The sequence below is a fragment of the Castor canadensis genome, chromosome 19, assembly GCF_047511655.1.
Source record: "Castor canadensis chromosome 19, mCasCan1.hap1v2, whole genome shotgun sequence".
Taxonomy (NCBI): domain Eukaryota; kingdom Metazoa; phylum Chordata; class Mammalia; order Rodentia; family Castoridae; genus Castor; species Castor canadensis.
The window spans coordinates 4,537,996-4,556,920 of record NC_133404.1 but is presented as its reverse complement, the minus strand read 5'-3'; the positions used below and the strand labels follow the sequence as shown (position 1 = coordinate 4,556,920).

The 18,925-nt window shown below is 55.2% G+C and overlaps 1 protein-coding gene across 1 annotated transcript; it reads left to right on the top strand.

Annotated features, from left to right (window-relative positions):
- The first annotated feature begins 1,035 nt into the window (after positions 1 to 1,035).
- On the top strand, positions 1,036 to 16,432 carry Insyn1 (inhibitory synaptic factor 1). Its single transcript, XM_020165616.2, has 3 exons — positions 1,036 to 2,106; positions 2,484 to 3,211; positions 12,022 to 16,432. The coding sequence occupies exons 2-3, from the start codon at positions 3,056 to 3,058 to the stop codon at positions 12,742 to 12,744; spliced, it is 879 nt and encodes a 292-aa protein (XP_020021205.1). The 5' UTR covers positions 1,036 to 2,106; positions 2,484 to 3,055; the 3' UTR covers positions 12,745 to 16,432.
- Positions 16,433 to 18,925: the final 2,493 nt, after the last annotated feature.

The window sequence follows — 18,925 nt, the reverse complement described above, 5'->3', positions numbered from 1 at the left end:
GCTCAGAGGGATCTCCTGAGACAACAAATGGAACCAGCTTCCTCTCCAACACCATAGCTCCCTTCTGCCCCAGGATAAAATCCAAGCTCCTAGCTCTGGCCTCTGTCTCTCTGGATCCAGTCTTCCCCCAAGCAAGCCCCATGGAGCAGTCACAAAGGCATCTAAACTCTGCCTCCCCCATGGTTCCTCCTGAGCCCTGGCTCCCACCCTTCTTCACACCTGGAATGCAGACCCTCTACTTCCCCCACCATGATAGTCCCCTGGATGAGCCCTACTTCTCTTTTTAGCTTCAGCTCATGGATTGTCTTTCTGGAGAGCCTCCCTCCACTCTACCCAGTACCTCTCCCCATGTTAGGGTTGCTTCTGGAACTTGCCTCTGTCCTGCATGTACTCCCTCCTCCTCCCCCAGTTTGTTCAGGAGTGTCCCCACGTGCTGCTTTTCCTCCCTGCAGCCAGAGCCTAGCTAGAGTCCTCTGCGGAAGCCCCCAACCCTGCCCCCATAGAGCGGCACCCGTAGATTGGTTGCATTCTGTTTTGTGAATTAATCTGACTTAAGGCCAGGTCTAGAGTAGTTTGGGGAGAGGGGGGAAGATCTGAGTGCGGGAAAACTTAGCAGAAGGGAAGCTAGGGGTGCCCCGCAGTGGGGGTAGGGGACCTAGGGCTATCTGGAAAGGTGGCAAAGGAGCTAAGTCCCTAGTTCCGGCGCCCGGGTCAGCGGGCGGGTGGCCGACTAGTTCTCCTGCAGCCCCCCCAGCTGAGCACCCTTTCCTCCCCCTGGGGTGGCGAGACCCCTCGGCACGCGCCTCCGGCTCCCTGCGCTGGGAGGCGTGTGTGTCGCTTTAAAAGCTCCCTCCCGGCGCGCCGGGCCGCCCCTTCCCTGACAGCGCCGTGGCGAGCGGAGTCGAGCGAGCCCGGCGGCCTTGGAGGGAGCCAGCGCCCGCCCGGGCGGCCAGTCCGGCGGGGGGCGGCGGGGCGGGCCGGGGGCGGCCGGGGCGCGGGCGGCGCGGCGCTCGGGGAGCCGGCCCGGGCCCGCGGAGCCCGGCGGGCAGGGCAAGGCGAGGCAGCCAGGGAGGCCCAGCCCGACCCGGAGCCCGTTTGCCCCGCCGGCAGCGACCCGGCGCGGGGGACTGCGAGGCCGAACGCCTAGAGGGAGCGGGCAGGAGGCGGCGGGAGGCGAACGGAGGCTGCGAGCCCCGTGCGCCCCGGCCCGGCCCGGCCCGGCCCGGCCCGCCGCGCGCCCCTCCCCTCCCTCCTTCCCTCGCCTCGCCTCCTCGCGTCGCCTCCTGTCGCCTCCTCGCCTCCCCTCTCCGATCCTCCGCTGGGCGCCGCTCCCACCCGCGCCCCGGCCGCCGAACCCAGCCCGGCCGGGCCCCCCCCCCAGCCTTGCGCGCTCTCTGCCCCGCAGGAAGACTGGATCCCCGCGGCCGACGCCGCCCCTCCCCCGGGCCCGGCGGGCTCCGGACCTTTGCGATCGTAGACTGAGCGGTGGAGAGGTCTCGCCCTGGGCCGACTGCGGGACTGGGCTAAGCGGATCCTCGCGGCGGCTCCGGACGCCGCGGGTGCCGGAGCGCGGACATTCTAGGTCCAGGCTAAGAGCGCCCGGGGCGCCCGGCGGTGCCAGCTCTCTCAGGGCAGGGCCGACCCCAGCGGAGCCCGGCCCCCCTCAGATCTGGACTGGACAGAGCGAATTTTGAACGGTGCTGAGCCCGGGGGATGCCGGGCGTGGGCTGAGGGGATCCCCGCGCCCTCGCAGCCCTCCGACTTTGGATTCCGCTCTGGGACCGGCCCGGCGTCGTCTCGGCCACCCAGCGCTCGGGTCACCTGTGGCCTCGGGGCCCCGAGCACGCGGACCCTCGCCGGTCCTGACCCGAGCCTGGCGGGGGTTGCGGGAGGTTTTTCCTGCCCCCTTCCCTGGAGCGCGGAGGCCCCGCCCCCTCCCACCGCCCAGATGTCTCCGGCCGTGGCTCGGAGGACCTCCCCGAGGCCGGGGGCAGAAGGGTCCAGAGAGAGAAGCCCGCCGTAGGGAGCCTTGGGGGCCCCCCAACCTCGTTCTTGGGGCTTGGCCCCCGACGCTGCTTGGGAGGAAGGCCGGTGCCCCCACCCTCGGTGAGTCGGAAGCCGGGCTTCAGAGGGAAGGCGGGGCTCGGGGAGGGAGGGTCCGCTGGGAAAGAGGGCACCCGGGGGGCACCAGGAGGAGGAGGGAGGACCAGAGGCCCTGGCTTTGCTTGGGGGTGGGGGTGGGGGAAACCGTGGCCAGGGTGCCCCAGAGGAGGCTGAGGACTTCTGCCTCTAAAGCAGGGGCTCTGACACTCTACCTCTAGAGGAGAGGTGTGCTGAAAACCATCTGCCTCCACCACCCCTCCCCACGAAGAAAAAAATAAATAACGAGCAAGGAAGGGTGCCGGAGGGAGAGGAGGGAGGAAGCGGCAACCGGCTGGTGCTGCAGCCTGGGAGGGCTGACGCCAGGCTCGCTCTCTCTGCAGGGGGCTGCCCTCCTCCAATCCACCTCCCTCTCCAGAGCCGCCCACATCTGGAGCCCCCTGCACATCTGGAAGACCCTGGCCACCTTCCCTCTGCAAGTGTCACTTGCATCCAGAGACCTCTGCCTTTGCTACTGCCCAGGAGTTGTGGAGGGGTTACCTACCGCTGCCATCCCCCATCCCAAGGACACCTCTTACCCTTACTCCCTGCAGAGTCATCCCCCTGCCTCGGTGCCCAGGCCCAGGCAGAGATCAGCTCTGAACACCCACAGGCACTTCAAGTCCTGGAGGCCACTCCTGGGACCAAACGCCCCTCCCCCTGCCCTCCTGTGTCCTCACCTTGACCCCCTCTTGTCAGACTCCGTCTCCCTCTGGGTGTTCCATTCCCCACCCAGAGGCAGAGAGGGCGGAGTGGCAGGGGCCAGGGGCTGGGTGAGGGCCGCCCAGGGCCAGGGTGGGCTGGGGGGCCGTTAAGATGTGGAGCTCTGCCCGGTCGAGGGGGGCTCCGTGGAGGCAGACGCAGCGTGTGCCCGGGTGGGGGAAGTATGGGCAGGCCTGCGGCCACGTGGTGAAGGATGAACATTCGGGGCGCCCCGGACCTCGGGCAGCCCAGTGACGACCCCAGCGGTGGTGGCGAGCGGGAGCGGATCCGACAGCGCATGAAGATGGTCATCGGGCAGTTGGAAGGCATCCTTCGAGAGCTCAAAGAGGTGGCCAAGGAGTTGAGGGAGGTAAGCCAGGGGCCAATGGGCCACACAGACCCTAGACCAGTCTTCCCCTTTAGGCAGCAAAACATATACTTGTGTGTTTGAGTGTGCCAAGCTGTGTGCACCTGTGTCCCTGGCTGAGGGTCTCCTTTCCCCTTTTCCCAAATCTGCTTTACTAAAAATCTCATCAGACCCAGGGGCCTCCTGTAGCGTGTTGCTTGGCCCCATGTCCATGGCCCCAGCTCTGTGGGTTGCACTCAGGACTGCCAGGATGAGCAATAAGGACTGAATCCCACCATAGCTTCTTAGTGGGAGACACTCTTCTGGACCCCAAGCTGACTCTTGACCCCACCATCTCCATCCTGGACTCTCAGCTGGTCACAGGGGTTCTCGTAGCATGTGGATGGCTCTGTGAAGCTGTCCCCAACTGCTCAAGGCCTAGCTCAAATCATTGCCCCAAAGATCACACATACTCCCAACCCTTGATCTGGAAAAAAGCAACTGCCAGATGTGCCCTCCCTGTCCTAGAGTAACAATGAGGTTAGGCCAGTGGCTATCAGGGATCCTTGTGGGCCTTGCAGGGACAGAAATCCTTGCTAAGGGGATGAGTCTCACTCCCACAGGGGATGTTCCTGAATATTTTTGCCAAGGCTGAAAAGTCGCTGAGAAATGCTGGGATATGTGTGTCCTTCTCTGTCTCTAAGTGGAGCCTGGTTTAATTACTGCTTCCCACATCGCTGGGGTAATGAGGTACACATGTCCTCCGCCCTGCCCCCTGGGCTGCGTTCAAGCCCAAAATGCATGACCAGCGTTCTGAGCCGCTGGCCTGAATTTTTCCGCTGGGTGCTATTACACCAGCCAGGTGGGCTTTAGGCAAATTTCAACTCCTTGTAACCAGGGCCCCCGCAGAGATAGCAGGGAGAGTGATTGAGCTGGAGTTATGGGCTCAAGCTCTCCCTGCCAGCTGTGCAGGGAGGATAAGGCTCTATAGGAGGGCAGGGCAAGTGGGGTGATGTCAGGTACCAACTCCAGGCTGGCAATGTGGCATTCCTCACCTGCCTTCCCCCACTTGGCCTGAGTCCCAAGGAACAGGGATTGTTTGAACAGAGTGCTGTGTCTAGCGCTGGGGGGGAAGGGGGACTTACAGAAATGCCAGGAAAGAGAGCCCCTAACCTAGAATCAGACTTATGGAACGGGCTGATACAGTGGCTCAAGTGGTAGAGTGCCTGCCTAGCAAGCATGAAGCCCTGAGTTCAAACCCTGCACCACCAAAAACAAACAACCAAACAGACTCATGGAACCTACCCCAAAGTCCATCAGGAGGTGGGAATGTCTGTTACTTCAGGTGGACAGGGGTGGTAGTGCTTCTCCCATAGACTAGGCTGCACATGGGCTGGGCTGCTCAGCTTTGGGGACTGCAATTTGGAAGTGAAAGGCTAGAGGCCCTGAGCAATCCCTCCTACCACACAGATCCTCTCCCAGCCCTTCTTGTTCAGATGGTATTGGGGCCATGGGAACTGTCTAGAGGCCTAGTCTTGGGCGGAGACCTGGGAGCTGTGTCCCAGCAGGCCCACTCAAAAAGAGCCGATGCTGACTATCATCCTTGATACAGCCTTGATTCAACTTGGAGCCTACTTCCCATAGAGCACCTGCACCCCTCCCCCAGCTTTGCCATCCACAGCTTGAAGGGATCTCACAGGTAATCCAAACCATCCCTGTACATTTACCATTGAAGAAACTGAGGCCCAGAGAGGGATAGGACTTGTCTATCCCTCTGACACAGCCAACCAGTGGCAGAACTGAGCCTTAGAACTCACGCTTCTGATGTCTAACTTGGGGCTTTAGCAGGTGGGCTACAGGGCAGTCCCTGCATTTTGACATTTGAAGAGATGATATCTTCTGCTCATGCCCTGATGCTAAAACATCATGATGTCCCTCTTTTCCTTTTCATACTCTCCCATTCCCATGTCAACCACAGCCAACCTTCAGGTCAGAGGCTTTGGTACCACAGGGGCCTGAACCAGGACAAAGAAAGATGAGTTCCCTCCCCCCGCACACCCTGTAGGCCATGCGTCTCCACCCAAGACTGGCAGGTTGCTATGGTAACCAGAGTCTACCCCGTATGCCACTGCCTACCCGCTGCCAATGGCACCCCGCTGGGGAGGGGGCAAGTCTCAGAGCTCCCTCATCACCCAGGCAAGGGGAGATATGGACATGGGAGGATAGGTATAGGGGAGTAGGGGAAGGCAAGTAAGATGTGGAGCCTGGGCAGAAGAGAAGCCATAACTGACTTTCTGTGGGATGGGGTTTGTGGGAATGGGGGTACTAAGTGAGGGTACCAGAGCCTGGTTTGGAACCTGCTTTCTGGAGTCTGTGTTCTTGGCTCTTGGCCCTCTAAGTGGGCATAGAGTTGATCTGCCTGGCTCCACTCAGTTCCTTTGTGTGGTATTTATCCATCAGGGAGATGTGTAGGCCCCAGGTGCAGCAGGGAGCAAGCACTTGTCCTCTGGTCACACTCCACTGCCTGGTCAGGGCCTGCTCAGTGCCCACTAGCTGTATGCTGAGGTGTGGAGACCAGATTCCCAGGCCTCACTGCCAGGTTGCTGACAGGAAGCTCCATGACTGAGCAAGGCGGCAAGGAGGGAGAGCTGCATACCCCTCTACCAAACTCCTCTGTCTACAGCAACCCTGCCTCATCCTCTTGAGTCTGTAGCCCAAAATTCACTGACCAATGAGAGACACCCAAGTGCTTGCTTCTCAAGTTGCTGAGCCCCAGTGTGCTCACCTATGAAACAGGGATGGTGATGATGCCAGGAATTATTGGGGGCTTGGCCTGTGTGGGGACCCCAACACCTACTTCCGCTTCTGGAGGATTTGGAGTTCTCTCTCTCGTAACTCTCAATACCCCAGTATTGTTCTGCCACCAGCTCCCTAGGTGACAGGCAGCAGGACCTATCCCCTGGTGGGAAAATCGTTAAAGGACTAAGTGAGGTTAGGAGTGCAAAAGTGCTTTGCAAGCTGAAATTGGGCTTCAGAGGAATTGACACTCAAACGTTAATTGGCCCTCCCTTCTCCCAGGTCCCCCCTACTCCAGGATACCAGGTCCCTCCCAGCAGGCTGTCTAAGGTCCTCCAAATTCCATGGGTCTTAATTTAGAGGTGCAGCACAGCCCAGGGCCTAGGAGTATGGGCTATGCAGCCAGACGTCTCAGGTTCAGATCTGAGCACCACCCCCTCCCTAGCTATACGAACTTGGGAAAGTTACTTCACCTCTCGGTGCTTCTGTTCACCCATCTATAAAATGAAGATACCAAAGTTTTATGCCTCCCCCACACCTTCACCCCAGAGATAACATATATAAAGTACTTAGCACAAAGCCAGCTCATATGTGTTAGGTTTTTTTGTTTTGTTTTTGCTTTGTGGTACTGGAGTTTGAACCCAAGGCCTTGCTCATGCTAGGCAAATGCTCTGTTTTGGGATGTTATTACTGAATTATTCTAGCACCGCCCACTCCTCAGCTGCACGCACAACCTTGTTTTCTGCAGTCACTTCTTCATCAGGAGTAGGAAGTCAGTGCCAGGTCCTGGCCTCTGGCTGGTGTTAGTGTTACGTGCAGTAGGCTGCCTAACTAGGAGAAAGGGGACAGAGGATGACAGGATGAGAGTAAAAAGGAGGTCTCCACTAAGATGACTTGTGAACAGAGACCTATGGGAAGTGAGGGATGAGGTCAGTGGCTGTTGAGGAGAAAAACGTTGCAGGTAGTGGGAGCTGTGGTGTCAGGGTCTTGGAGAGAAGGTGTCCTGGGGATGTCCACAATCAGCAAGGAAGCCACAGCAGAAGAGTGGGAACGAGGGACACAGAGCCTTGAGAGCAAGTGCTCTCAGTGAGAACTCCAGACACTGCTCCAGGAAACTCCTGGCTGTGTTTCTGGGTAGGAGTCTGTCTCCCCGTTACCCACAACCTTCCCAAGGACAGGGTTGAGGGTCCTTATCCTTGCCCAGCAGAGGTTCAGCTCCCCTTGAGCAGATAGTGGCCTTCTCCTCCTTGAAGGTTCAAAAGTGATCGCTGTGTTGACACCTGTATCCCCCACATTATCAGTTGGGTAAGGGCACAGAAGCCTACCTTGGCCTGAACACTTCAGGAGGATGGAGGGTTGGTGAGCACAGCCTAGGAGGTTCCCTCCATCTGATTTTCATAGGAAGCAGATACCATGGCAGCCTGTCTCCTGGCTGTCCAATTGTGCAGTCCTGTCGGCCAGGTGCAGTGTATGGAGGTGACAGGGAAAGCTACAGGCTTTGCAAGTGACAGATAAATGAATATAGCTCAGCCAGAAAGCAGCTGGGGCAGGAGAGGCTGGGGACCTCAGGGCTGTGCCAAAGTGGGTCAGCTCCATCACCCACAGCTCAGTACGAATTGCACGGATTTTTTTCTTATTTTTTTCACGCCTTCCTCTCCTCCCTTCTTCCTTACCTTCTCCTCCTCCTCCGGACAGATTCACCGAGGCTCCCTGGCCAATTAGGCCAAATTGCAAGATGAGAGCCATGAATCACGGTCAGCTCCCTCTCCCTCTTCCCCAACTCCACAGCCCCCCAGGAAGATAATAAACAACGTAATCACAGAATTAAAAAATAATCAGTGGTCATAAATAATGCAGAATCCCTAGTTATATAACCATCTGCCCGGGGAGCTGAGAGGAGGGAAGGAGGTAGCAGCTTGTCAGGGAGGGGAGGTGGGAGATGCTGGGTCTGGGACTCCCGGGTCCTCAGCCCTGGCTGCTAGGCCTAAGGGAATACAGAAATGTGTTCTTGGAGAAGGACTCAGCCAGGCAATATTGGGGTGTCCAGGAATATGAACTTTCTTAGCAAAGAAGCCCCCAGCCTCTGTCAACTCATTTAATCAGTCAATTTGCAGAGTGCACCAATGCCTGCTCCAAGCTGGGGGTACAATGATGGGTAAATAGACCTGACCCCCGCCCCGCACCCTGCATGGGGCTTGCCATCTAGTAGGGAGACAGACTTCAACTGCACTGTAATATGTGCACAAAAGTGTAGCCATGACAAATAGCGCCCTCAGCTGGGGCTGGATGGGGAGGCTCCCAGAAGTGAGAGTGAAGGGGGTAAGACAGAGGGAAAGCATGCCAGGTTAGCAGCAGAGGTGAAAGGAGGAGGGTGTACCAGGTGAGCTGGGGGATAAGAGGGAACAGCACCCCAGCTGAGTGTGGGGCTGAGGGGGAGAGCACACCAGGTGAACATGGTGAGTGAGAGGTGGGGCGTGCCAGTTGAGTAGGGGTAGTGAGGGGAGGAAGGCATGCCAGGTGAGTAGGGGAGGTGAGCAGCAGGCCTGGCAAGGTAGAGGCTACTTATTGAAGGGGGAAGAGGGATGGTAGGGTGTGTTGTTTGGGAGGCTCAGGAGTTTAGGGAGCAGGGAGGGGCTGGAAGCAGAGGTGTGGTATGGTCCAAGAGGACTACTTAGAAATTTCCCTGGATGGAGCAAGTGCTGGACAGGAAGTTGCTGTCAGTGGAAGATTAGGTGGGTATAGGAGGGGAGCCAAGGCTGGGACCAGGACAGAGGTTGGGAACACCCTTGGGACACGGGCCAGGTTCTTAGTGCTCTCTGTTGGCCTCTCCAGAACAGGTCAATCTTGGTCTCAAGGTACCAGACCCAGGAGTCAGGATTCGACTTCTGGCTTCAGCTCAGCTTCTTCTAGACTCCGAGCCTCAGGTTCCCTATTAGTTAGCACAACAGGACAGGTAGCGTCAACAGTATCTTTAGTCCCTTCTGACTTTGAGGCTCTGTGACTGATTTTTTGGTTCTCTCTCTCCCCCTCTTTCCTTCTGTGTATATAGTTATTTCCCTCCACTCCAAGACAAACCCAAATTACATGGAGGCAAAATGATTATTAACTCTCACAGAGAAATCACAGATTTCAAGACATCCGAAGCAGAGAGGCAGGTAGCACAGGGCCTGTCCTATGCTACCTTGTCCCCATGAAATGAGGCAGCAGGGAAGGGCAGTAGGTTTGCAGACTGACCACGCCTCTACTTGGAAGCAAGGTACCTGTGGGCACATGGCTCCCCTTTCTGGTTCTCAGTTCCATCACTCACCAAGTGGTTATTATCTGCCCCACCTCACTGACTGGGACAGATTTGATTGTGAGCCTCCCGGCCATTAGGCTTTGAGGACCTCTTCTGGTTCTCTTCTGTCTGAAGAGGGGCATACTTTAGTCAAAATAGGTACTTCCCATGCACAGGCAATGAAAAGCCAACCGTGAATCCTGCCTCGGGCACTGGAAACATCCCCACCAGAGAGTTCTTCCTTTGGTAACGAATTGATACCTATCTGCTCTTGGGCTTCAAGTCCTCACAGCAGCTGTCGGTACTGCTACAATTCTTGGTGAACAAATAGGGTGACAGAGAAGTTGAGTAACTTGGCTAGGGTCACACAGTTGGTAAGCAGTGATGTCAGGGTTGGAGCCCAGGTCTGGCTCCAGAGCTCCAGTACTTAAGGGTCCGGCTGTCCTGATGCTGATTTAAAGCACAGAGATATCTGCACACTGTCCATCACCCTAGGCAAGGAAGGGGAGTGTCACCCTCCCTTTCCCTTATTTCGGTGGTTTTGAACTCAGAGCTCTGCACTTGCTAGGCATGTGCTCTACCGCTTAAGCCATAGCTCCAGCCCGTTTTTGCTCTGGTTATAGTCTCACTTTTTACCCAGGCTGGCCTTGACCACAGTCCTCCTGTTTCACACTTCCCATCCTAGCTAGGATGAGAGGCACATGTCATCACACACAGCCTTTTCTGTTGGAAATGAGGATCCCTGGGATTTTTTGGCCCAGGCTAGCCTAGAACCGCAATCCTCCCAATCTTAGCATCCCAAGTAGTTGGGATTGCAGGCATGACCATCATCCAGCTATGTTATCCCTTTTGACAGGGCAGGAGACTCTGCCCTCAGCCCTGCAGCCAAGGGGGCAGACTTGGTACCTGACCCGCAGCCCTCCCTCTCTCCCTTCCCTCCATATCCCAGAGTGGAACCAGAGAAAGGCACACTAAGGAAGAAAGGAAGATCCCCAATGGGATGGCCTCCTGAGAGGGGGCCAGCCAGGGCTTCCTGGGTAGGGGAGCGTGACCAGCCCACGACTTCCAGGCTCCTGCTGATGCACCCTGGACGTTCCTGCTGCAGAGTCTATGACCCATGAGCTCATCCTCAGCTTGTCCCCAGCTTCCAGACTCAGCCTGGCCTCCACTGAGTCTGTGGGGTCACAACCAAGTCGTTTAACTCTGGCTCCCTCCTGCCCCCAAACCTCAGGCTGCAGAGACTCATGACATCTCTCACCTGACCAGAACTGACTGAAGTTATGTGACTTGCCCAAATACACAGAATAATATCTAAACTACGTCTGGCCCCCAGGTGTCATGTCACCCCACCACCAAGTTCTTCTGCAAGCCTCAACCAAGTGGTTCCTCCACTCCTGGGGCCATGTGGAAGGGCATCCTTAGGCATCCACTACCCAAACAGCTTCTCAAACTCACCCTTATAAACACAGCCTCCTAGAATCTCGGCAGTGGATGGAACCTTGGAGATAAACTAGTTTACCCACCACCCCCATTTCCAGATTGAGAAACTGAGACCTCAAGAGGAAAGGAGCCTACCAGATCACCTACACCTGGCCCCCCAACTCCCGACCAGCAGCCTGTTTCTTTTTTCAGCTCGGGGCACTGACCACACCAGTTTTCGGAAGAGTCTAGCATGCCCTGGGCAGTGGCAGTCCTTGGTGTTGAATTAAGGGCTTGATTAGTTAATTTATTAATTGACTGCTCTGACCCCAGGGGAAGAACACTTGTGAGGTGCTGGTCCTGATGATGTGGAGTATATATCTGTGTCAGATCTCTGTTCCTCTGATGCTTGATGCTTGGCCTCTTCACTTGGTGCTGCTAGTTTGGTCTGACCTGATTCTCCTTCCTTCCTCTGTCCTCTCTCTAGGTCTCTGGCTACATCTCCCTTTTTCCCTCCCTGTCTTCCACCCTGATTTATGTGCTGACAGAGGCCCAGGCAAGAGGGTGTCTGAAAGCAGGGCCGCCTGCTCAGAGGCCAAGGGCAGAGCAGGGTGCAGTGACCTCCTCAACTGAGCTGCCCCCTGAGTGCATTTAACAAGCAGTCCTGGACCCAGGATAGATCGTTTCTTTATTGCTTACCAAATAATACTTGCTTTATTCCTTCTCCAGCAAGCCTGGATAGAGCTCCACTCATCAGTGAGCAGGAGAGGCAAGAAGGTGGAGGAAGGGGACAGTAACCCAACCAGTGCCACACACCTACAGTTCTTGTCCCCAAGGGCTGGGGAGACACACTGGGAAGTGGCTGGCTGACAGCAAGGACTAGTTCAGAACGCATTAACAAGGCTGGACAGAGCTGTCCTCATTGTCGCCCCTCTTGAGGGTCGGAGGCTGCTCACCTTTCCACTGAGCAGGCTTGCTGGAGTCCTCTGGCCCTTCCCAGTCAAAGGAAGATTGAGCCCTGATAACCAGGGATTTCCAGAACAGTAGTTGTGTTTGGGAGAGAGGAGTGTGTAAATGGACAAAGTACAGGACTGGAAAGGAGTGCCCCTCTCCTTAAGGAATGAAAGAGAGGTGAATGGGCTTTGGGAATGGCCAGAACAGATTCTGTCCACCATGTCACCTTGGGCCCTTAACAGGGCACACAAGCTTGTGACCTCAGGTCCTCAGGCTGTGTGGCCACCAGCCAGGGGATCTAGCAGGGTAGGGTGGGGCAGCAACACACTCAGGCCTAGGTGATGCTAGGCTCCACCTTGCCCCTCTCATCTCTCTCCTTTCTGATCAGGTGGTGAGCCAGATCGACAAACTAACCTCAGACTTTGACTTTGAACTGGAGCCGGATGACTGGACCACAGCCACTGTGAGCAGCACCTCTAGCAGCGACAAGGCAGGCGTGGGTGGCCCCTTTGACCTGGGCCACCTGGACTTCATGACAGCTGATATCCTCTCAGACAGCTGGGAATTCTGCTCCTTCCTAGACATCTCCACTCCGTCAGACTCCATGGATGGCCCTGAGTCCTCGAGGCCAGGGGCCGGCCCTGACTACCGGCTAATGAATGGTGGCACCCCCATCCCCAACGGGCCGCGAGTGGAGACCCCTGACTCCTCCAGCGAGGAGGCCTTCCACGCTGGCCCTGCAAAGGGCCAGGTACCTCAGCGGACCCCAGGGACTCGGGAGAGGGTACGATTCAGTGACAAAGTGCTCTACCATGCTCTGTGCTGTGATGACGAGGAAGAGGATGGTGAGGAGGAAGCAGAGGAGGAAGAGGTGGGCCTGCCTCCTGAGATGCCCCACACGGAGCCTCACATGGGCCCCCTCAAGCCCTCCCCAGCCCCCTACAAGACCAGACGCTCTCCACTGACTGGCCGCCACTCAGGCCCCCCGTTGGCCCCAGAACAGACCCGAAGGGTCACGAGGAACAGCAGCACCCAGACGGTGTCAGACAAGAGCACGCAGACGGTGCTGCCCTACACGGCCACTAGACAGAAAGCCAGGGAGAAGAACTAGGGGGTGGGGGAGGGGCTGAGGGCACATAGAGCTATAAATATATATATATACATATATATATATTTATCAAACACAGTCATAATAAAATTTCCAAATGCTAAGGTTCTGCCCACAGACCCCAAAACTTTCAGAGAGCTCATCTTAGGCACAGGGACACCAGCTTGGTCCCAGGAGATGTGACCAGAGCCACCCTCCCCACTGACAGTCCCCAGAACCAAGGCAGTGTGTAGCTGCTAGTCTGGACCACATCCTGAAGGGACCACATCAGCAGGAGGAAGGCTAAGGAATCAGAGTCCCTGGGAGGGCTCAGCAGGGAAAACGAGGACTCGGGAGACCACAGGCCTCTGGACCCTGTGGCTTCACTCTAGCTCAAGTCCGGATTGTTTGCACCCCATCCTTCTACTCCAAAGCAGACTTTCACCTCTCCTTCCCAAAAGCAAAGTTGTCTGGATTGACATAGCTCCGCTCAACCACCTGCATCTTAGGGCTGCTGGGGACACAGAGGAAAGGCAGGCTGCTCCTCTGCGGGCAGGCCTCTGTGCTGGGTGTTGGGCTTCCACAGAGCCTATGGAATTCCACAAAGCCTATGGCTGGGTGAGCAAGGCTTCAGGTCTCATTGTCTGCTAAGATCAGTCTCAGACCAGAGCTCAACCAGTCTTTGGCCCTGAGCAGAACTACAATCTATGTGAGCAGTCATCACAGGAAGTGAATCAGGCCACAGACTGGCTTTTTCTTTTCTTTCTTTTTTTTTTTTTGGTGGGAGTGGAGTTTGAAGTCAGGGCTTTGCACTTGCAAAGGCAGCAGTCTACTACCTGAGTCAGGCCTCTAGTCCGTTTTGCTCTGGTTATTTTGAAGATGGGGTCTCTCAACACTATCTGCCTGGGCTGGCCTCAGACTGCCACCTCCCAATCTCAGCCACCCAAGTAGCTAGGATTACAGGCATGTCACTGGTGCCTGGCAGCACAGACTGGCTCTTGACCATCTCCACATAGCAGGCAGTGAGAGGGCATCGCAAGGCCCTACTCAGTGACCCTTGCTTCTCCACACCCAGCCCCTGAGTCCACTTTTTTGTTGTTGTTTTGTTTTCAGTGCTGGGGATTTGAACTCAGGGCCTTTTGCTTGCTAAGCAGGAGTGCTACCACTTGAGCCACTCCACCAGCCCTTTTCGCTTTAATTATTTTCCAAATAGGGTCTCACTTTTATGACTGGGCCAGCCTGAACCACAATCCTCCTATTTACACTTCCTCTATAGCTGGGATTACAGGTATGAGCCACCATGCCTGGCCCTTAGTAGGTCTTGAACAGAGACAAGGGATGAGTCTCCATGCACCAGGGCTTCGTCTGGGACATGAGCTGAACAGCACCAGCCCTTGAGTGTCCTAGGGATGGTAATCACAGTCATCGCTCACATTTATTGAGCCGGTCCCAATGCCATTACTATACCGAATGCCTGTTGTAGCATTACCTCATTTCGCCTTTCAATAACCCAACAATATGAAAGCTGTTATTATCCTCATTTTTCAAATGAGAAGACAGAGGTTCTGAGAGGTTAAGTTACTGGTGCAAGGTCACAGAGCCTACACCATCCTGCCCCACGAGCAAGTGATTTCCAGGCTATGCCGGGCTCTGCTCTCTAGCAGCTGTATACAAAGCTGGGAGTTTGGCTCCAGGGGTAAGCACAAGGTCCTGAATTCAAACCTCAGTTGCACCAAAAACAAAAACACAAGCTTGGGCAAGTCCACTCCACTCTCTGAGCCTTTCTACCTCATCTGTAAAATGGGTATAACGGTCTTCATCTACCTCACTGGCTGCCATAGGGCTCCAACAAGATGACCTGTGTGAAAGCACTTGATAAAATGAAGGTGCTAGGCGTGCCCTGTGGTCAGTGTGGCCCCACCCAACACAGGGTGGGGGGAACCCTGTGTGGATGGGGAAAGAAGGCACTCCTACCTGACTAGAGTCCATGTCGCATCACAGGCACCACATGGCTTTGTTTGTGGAAGGAGCAGAAGACTGGGAGATGGCTGTAGCCAATTCACTGTCTCTTACCCAGAGCAGAGAGATGGTGTCCATGGCACAGTGAGGACATTGCTCCTCTGTTGTGGGGCCTCCCTGTTGCACGTTTCAATTAAGGCAGATTTCCAGCCCATCAGGAAGGAGCCTTATGTGTTCTCCAGGCTGGCAGACCTGCTTCCCCCAGCTTGGGTAATGTCCAGCCCCAGCTGTGGGGGCCAGCAAGATTGTGCAGGCTGCCCTAGAGCAGACACAGGGATATTACAGGGAGGAGATCCAGAAGACCTAGGGCGCTCCACAGGCTAGGGTCTCTCCTCAGGAGGGGTGAGGTCAGCGCCCTGCAGAACCAGTCAAGGTGCAGCCTCCAGAGTGGCCATCCAGTGGTGGGGGGAGGGGCAAGTCCCTTACCAGCCCAGGAAACCCTTGGGCACTTGGTGCAGATCAGCCTCAGGACCTTGGTTCAGAGGAGGAAGGTTAGGAGTTTCCTGGGGGAAGTGGGTTAGCTGGGTTCTGCCCTCCCCGATGTGAGGAGAGGGCAGTCCTCACCCAGGAATGGGCTCACCTTGCTCTGGTATACACATTCAGTGTTCCCTCTGAGACTTGGCTTTCCTCTCTGATGGCAAGATTATGTTTACCCTTGGAGTCTCCGGTCTTCACGACAGTCAGGAAAATAACCCAAGAGAATAGTTTTACTTCACAGAGGAAGAAATCAAAGGCCAGAGCCAGGGGTCTAGGAGAACTCTGGGTAAGGATCATTGCGTCCTGGAAGAGCCCTCACCCCACCCTGGTTCTGGGTAGCTGTATGTGGTTGTGGCTGATATCTGTCACTTGTGATAGATGGGGCAGTGGGGTGAGTGAGCATGTCCCGGGAGGGGAATGGGTTTCGGAGTGGACCTTGGTTCATTGTGGGGAAGGCCCAGAAAGCACTTAGATGCCATGCCTGGTCCGGGCTTCACTGACAGGGAAGATCCACCCAGGGAAAGAGAGCATTCTGACCGTCCGAGCAGGTGAACTATAGAATGGGCGAGCTTCAGACGATCACCTGCTTTCTGCTCCTCCCTGCCTCCAAGTCTTTGCTTGAGGATCTGCAAGGACTACTGGATCTGCTTCTGGGACATCTGATTTCACTCAGCACCTGCTGGGTGCACAGGCTTGTGTTGTGGAGCAGGCAGGAGGGAGCCAGGCTCTTGGGACAGAAAAGGGTCAAGCGTAATCAACTGCCTCCAGTCACTGAGCACATACTGTTCTCTGGACATTTGTTCTAAATACATACTTTATCTCAGGTGCTCCGCACAGCAATTATGAGATAAGAAATTTTACTTTATATCAGTTTATCTGAGGTTCTGAAGAACCAGGTAACTTGCTAAAGGGCTTGCAGATGAGTCATGGGACCAGGATTTGACCCCAAAGTCAGTGACTTAGTACTCAGACATCTGTTGCAGTAAAAAAACATGTGGTGTGATCAGTGCTCTGGGCTCTGGGGGCAAGGTTGGGGGCTGGGTATCCTGAGAGCTGAGTAGCCTTGGAAGTGGGGAGTGTTTTGGGAGAAGGAAGCCTGAGAACATGGTTCAATCTTTGAAGAACTTGGTTGCTGTCAACCTGAATGTTACAACTCCTGACTTAGCCTGGCACCAGATGGATCATGTGTTCAATAAATGCTTCTTGAGTGAATGAATGAGCCCCATTTGCACAGGGGACATCCATTGTGCATTCTTTCAGTCAGTTATTGTTATTATTATTATTATTATTATTATTATCATTATTATTATTATTTCGTTTTCTGAGACAGGAGCTCATTATTTAGCACAGGCTGGCCTTGAACTTGTGATCCTCTCAGCTTCCCAGTGCTGGGATTACTGGCACCTATCACCATGCTTGGCTTGGTCAGCTATCATTAAGGACCTCTTATGTGCCAGGTCTCATGTAGCTTGCACACACACACACACACACACACACACACACACACACACACTCCTTGTGAGGGTCTGGTCTGGTGTGACTGGGAGCTGGGTAAAGTCAAAGCTGAACAGTATGAGGAAGCCTGAGATGACACTGAGCCCAGCCTGTGATGCCTGGGAAAGAAGCCAGAAGTGGGAGGGGGCCAGAAGCATGAGGCAGGAGACAGGTTGATAAGGAGGTCACTCTGGATCATGTCTGGGGGAGGGAGGGGTGGCCAGAGGGACAGATGTTGTGATCGCTAGAGGTGGTTTGATGAAACCAAGGGGCAGAAAGGTGGGCACCATGCCGACCCCCAACCCATCCCCGTCTTTAGAGGCAGATGGAAGCCATGTTAACAAGAAGGGAAGGAGAGGCTGGGAATTCAAGATGCAGCAGGCCTGGGGCCCTCCGCCCCTCCCTCCTGAGTTCCCTTTCTCTATCCCAACCCTTTCCACCCCCTGCCTCTGGGACTTATATAAGAAAACTGACATTTATTGACAACCTAGTATATGCCGGGCACCAGCTCACATCCTTTAAGTAACACTAAATGACAGATTTAGTTGGGTCCAGCATAGAACAGCGTGCTCAATAATTATGTATTGAGTAAATGGATTAACCACAGTCTTCATTTTACAGGCCAGGTGAGGAAACTATTGAACAAAGGGGAACTCTGCTCAAAGTTACACAGGCGGAAATTGGCAGAGCTGGGGCCTTGACACTGCTATTATTTAACCATCTGTGAGAGCGTTTGCCGCTTGCCCAATGTGACCGATCGGCACTTTGCATCAGTTCTGCAGGGTTTGGGCCCTGCCTTCTTTAACTGGATGTCGGCTGGACCCCTAGAACTTACTTCCCAGTTCCCAGTGGGCCTGGGGCACTGATTGCCTACGTAGCTGGCAGGAACTCAGCTCCAGGTCTGAAGCTTGCTTTCCCTTTCTCCTGCCTTTGGCAGAACCAGAAAAGCAGCCTGCCCCCACCCAGTAAATGCTGCCTGGGCTTACCTGGCTCCAGGGGAAGGGACAAGTTACTAGGAGAAGCTTCCAGAAGGAGGAGGGATCTAGAGTGGACGTTCCTTTGGAATGAAGTAATTGGCAATGGAGGGCACTTGGGGTTGATGAGGCCTTAAAGCAAAGATGGGCTGAGCGCTGGTGGCTCGCCTGTAATCCTAGCTGCTTGGGAGGCTGAGATCAGGAGGATTGCAATCTGAGGCCAGCCCAGGCACAACGCCCCCATCTCAATGGAAAAAAAGTTGGGCATGGTGGCACACACCTGTCATTCCAGCTGTGGTGCAGAGCATAAGATAGGAGGACCACAGTCTAAGCCAGCCTGGGCAAAAAGCGACATCCTATCTCCAAAATAACCAGAGCCAAAAGGGCCCTGGTTTAAGTAGCAGAGTGCCTGCCCAGCAAGTGTGAAACCATGAGTTCAAATCCCAGTACTGCCAGGAGGAAAAGAAGGAAGGAAGAAATGAAGGAAGGAACGAAGGAAGGAACAAAGGAAGGAACGAAGGAGGGAACGAATGAAGGAAGGAAGGAACAAGGGAAGGAAAGAACGAAGGAAGGAAGGAGAAAAACAACAATGGCTGGGATATCACTGTACAATGGATGGTGGGGCAAGGACTTGCTAAAGCAGAGCACATATTGGTACAAAATACACTTCAAGAAGGGACTTAAGTCTCCTAGAACCCTTCAGAGCCACTGAGACCAGGAGGATAGGTTAAGATAGGTCAGTAGGCTGTCATGATAGGCACACTTAATGAACAGACTAGAACAGCACCAATTAGTATATTGGCAAGTAGCAGTGACCTGTTAAGGCCTTTGAAGTAATTGGATCCTACAACCAGGTTACACATTGGTCCTACAGTGTACTCCCAACCTTTCTTTCCCCCACAGACCAGCTGGGTAGGACGCCGAGGCCACCAGCTCCCCCGTGCAATGTGCATGAGCTAGCTGCGATTCTGATGTGTCCTGACTCTGCCCACCTGCCGCTGTGCACCCCAACACAGCTGCCATCCCCACCTACTTCTCCCCCTTCACCTGTCCCTAGCCATCTTGGTGGGCAGCCTCGGGTGGATGCTGCCCAAGGCCCAGGCCCTTTGCTAATCAGATCTGACTTCCTGCCAAGAACACTCAAACTCACACACCTGCCTGTGGCTGTGCTCCCTCTCCTCTTCCTGTTGGGATAAGCAGGGGTCAGGGACTTCCCGCTGTAGAGCAGACCTAACTTACCA